Source organism: Tamandua tetradactyla, chromosome 18 (genome assembly GCF_023851605.1).
Source record: "Tamandua tetradactyla isolate mTamTet1 chromosome 18, mTamTet1.pri, whole genome shotgun sequence".
In the NCBI taxonomy this organism is placed as follows: domain Eukaryota; kingdom Metazoa; phylum Chordata; class Mammalia; order Pilosa; family Myrmecophagidae; genus Tamandua; species Tamandua tetradactyla.
Genome location: NC_135344.1, coordinates 235022 through 237842, shown reverse-complemented (window position 1 = coordinate 237842; position 2821 = coordinate 235022). Strand labels below are relative to the sequence as shown.

Genomic DNA, 2821 nt, shown 5'->3' with positions numbered 1-2821 from the left:
CCTTAGTATCTCCTGAAAGTATATATGCCATTTGGATTTTTCCACTCTCCAATTTTATTCCCCTGAAACCTATTATCTACACAACAGCCATAATAATCATATAACTGAGCATATATTACATGTCTCCTAAGCTCAAAATCCTCTGAAGTTTACATTTTTCAATCATAATAAATAGAAAATTTTACAATGACCTGATCAATCCTTCATGGTGAGGTCCTGCATTAAAATCAATCATCATCACCGTTGGTTCTGTTTCTCAACATAACATTTATACTATTGCTTGAGAACATTTGCACTGAAATATTTCTACAGTGGATAATCACAAGCCCTACTCATTCAATTCCTTAAGTACTTGCTTACATGCTATCTTCTCAGAGACCTCTCCTGGCTATCTTAACAAAAAATCATTCCCCTTCCTGATGAACTCCTCAATTTCATTTTGTATAACTCACTACTTTTCATCATACTATGTTATCCATTTCTAATTTTGCCTATTTTGTGGTATCTTTCTATGGGAATTAAGTCTCATTAAGATAGGAATTTTGCTTGTTTCATTTAACAATATATATAGAATGAAATAAGTACCATAATTTTTATCAGAAGTTATTTTGCAGCTTTTACTTTGACAGAAACTTAAGATTAAATAATGAATGGACTGTATTGAGTCCCTAGCTTCATTAAGGTCAATGATTAGTATAGGGACATGGAAACAGACTTTGAGCAAATATAAAGATGGGGTCTTACAAATATAAGAACCTCCTCTGGAGTATGAGCTGATGTTAGTCACCTTTTAGTGGTGTATTTTTGGTTGAAAAAAGGAAGTAATTTCTATACTTCTTATTTATTCTTGCTCATTCCTATGAATACAAAGAGTATAAAGCAAAAGAAATGTCAGATGTTGTATATATTGGCTATAACATTATTTGTCATTTTATCCTACCATGAATTTTACATAGAAAATTTGCACACATTTCCCAGGTCCTCTTTAGGGCCTTTTTCACCTCTTTGTTCCTCAAACTGTAGATCAAGGGATTCAGCATGGGTATCACCAAGGTATAAAATACAGAGGCTGTTTTATCAGTATCAAAGGAATGACTGGATTTGGGCTGCACATACATAAATAATAGAGTTCCAAAGAAGACAGCCACCACCATCAGGTGAGATGCACATGTGGAGAAGGCCTTGTGCCTGCCCTCTGCAGAGTTCATCCTGAGGATGGCCATGAGGATCAGCATGTAAGACACAAGGAGTATAATAAGAGATGAAAGCAAATGAAAAACTGCAAAGATCAGTATCATCAATTTAATTTCATGTGTGCTTGAGCAGAGTAAAGATACCAAAGGCAGACTATCACAGTAGAAATGCCTGATGACATTATAGCCACAAGAAGGAGATATGAAAATTTTTATTGTGGTCAGCAAAGACACAAAAGCACTGTAGAGATAAATTATCACCACCAGCAGGTGACAAACTCTTTGTGACATGATGACTATGTAGAGCAGAGGGTTGCAGATGGCCACATAGCAGTCATAGGCCATTGCTGACAAAATGAAAACTTCACTAGTGAGGAAAATACAGAAGAAAGTGAGCTGGATAGCACACCAATGATAGGAGATTGTATGTTGATCTGCAAAATTATTAAATAACATTTTGGGTCCTACAGCTGTTGAATAACCAAGGTCAATGGAGGACAGATGTCTGAGGAAAAAGTACATGGGTGTGTGTAGCCTGGAGTCTATCATGGTGAGGATGACTAAGCCCAGGTTACCCAATGCTGAGACCATGTAAACCATGAGAAGTAGCCCAAATAGTGGAGTCTGCAGCTCAGGATGATCTGTGATTCCCATCAGAATGAATTCATTCAGACCTGTGAGATTGGTTTTGTCCATCCAGGCCACTCAACAGGGAACCTATACTGGAGATAATTATAAGAATAATCAATAAATTTATGTATATGACTGAGAAATATATATTAACTTATTTGTATATAAAATCAATTAATAGCTACAATTGCAAAGTGTTCACCAAAATCCTTATTCTAATTTTATTGGCCAAAAAATAAACTTTTTTCTTGTAAATTGAGAACATCATTACACAGAATAAACAATTATTCCCAAAAAATATCCATGTGATATGTATCATGAGTAGGATAAAGATATTAGGAACTTCATTCAGTAATTTTACTCTTACTTGGAGAAAATTTATTAGAAGATGGTTCTTCTGTGCCAAAGATTTATCCCACATAATGTTAGCTATGAAATTAAAACCATACCTTTGAAACTATCTTAACATTAAAATACCAACCAATTAATTGTTATGCGTAAATAATAAAACAACTTATCTTGTGCTTCCTATTAATATAAAGTATGGATTAAGCAATATCACTATGAAATATTTGTAACAAAACTTTTATCTTAAATATAAACATAATTCAAAACTTATTTACAGTTTATAGGCAACACAGTGGGTAGAGGAACAATGTAAATGTCACTAGAAAGAATATCAAGATATTTGAAGAGATAATACATGTGATCTCTTGCAAAAGTTGAGATCACATAATTTAAAAATATTAATCATTAATTTAATTAATATTATGGAAATCTTCTAAAGAAGGCCTAAATGGATATGTTGATTAGATTCTGGCAAAAAGGAAGGAAGGAAGGAAGAAAAAGAAAGGAAAAAGAAAGAAAGAAAGGGAAAGAGAAAGAAGAGTGAGAGAAGAAGGAGGAGGGAGGAGTGAGAAAGGAAAAAAAAGAAGAAACATGAATAATAAAATACATAAAATACTTTGTGGAAAATGGGGTCATTTTATTTGAGTCAA

The 2821-nt window shown here is 33.4% G+C and overlaps 1 protein-coding gene across 1 annotated transcript; it reads right to left on the bottom strand.

Moving 5' to 3' along the window:
* Nucleotides 1-926: 926 nt before the first annotated feature.
* LOC143662787 (olfactory receptor 8K3-like) lies at nt 927-1889 on the bottom strand. Its single transcript, XM_077136148.1, has one exon. It carries the CDS (start codon nt 1887-1889, stop codon nt 927-929), a length of 963 nt encoding a protein of 320 aa, XP_076992263.1.
* Between the last annotated feature and the right edge of the window lie 932 nt (nt 1890-2821).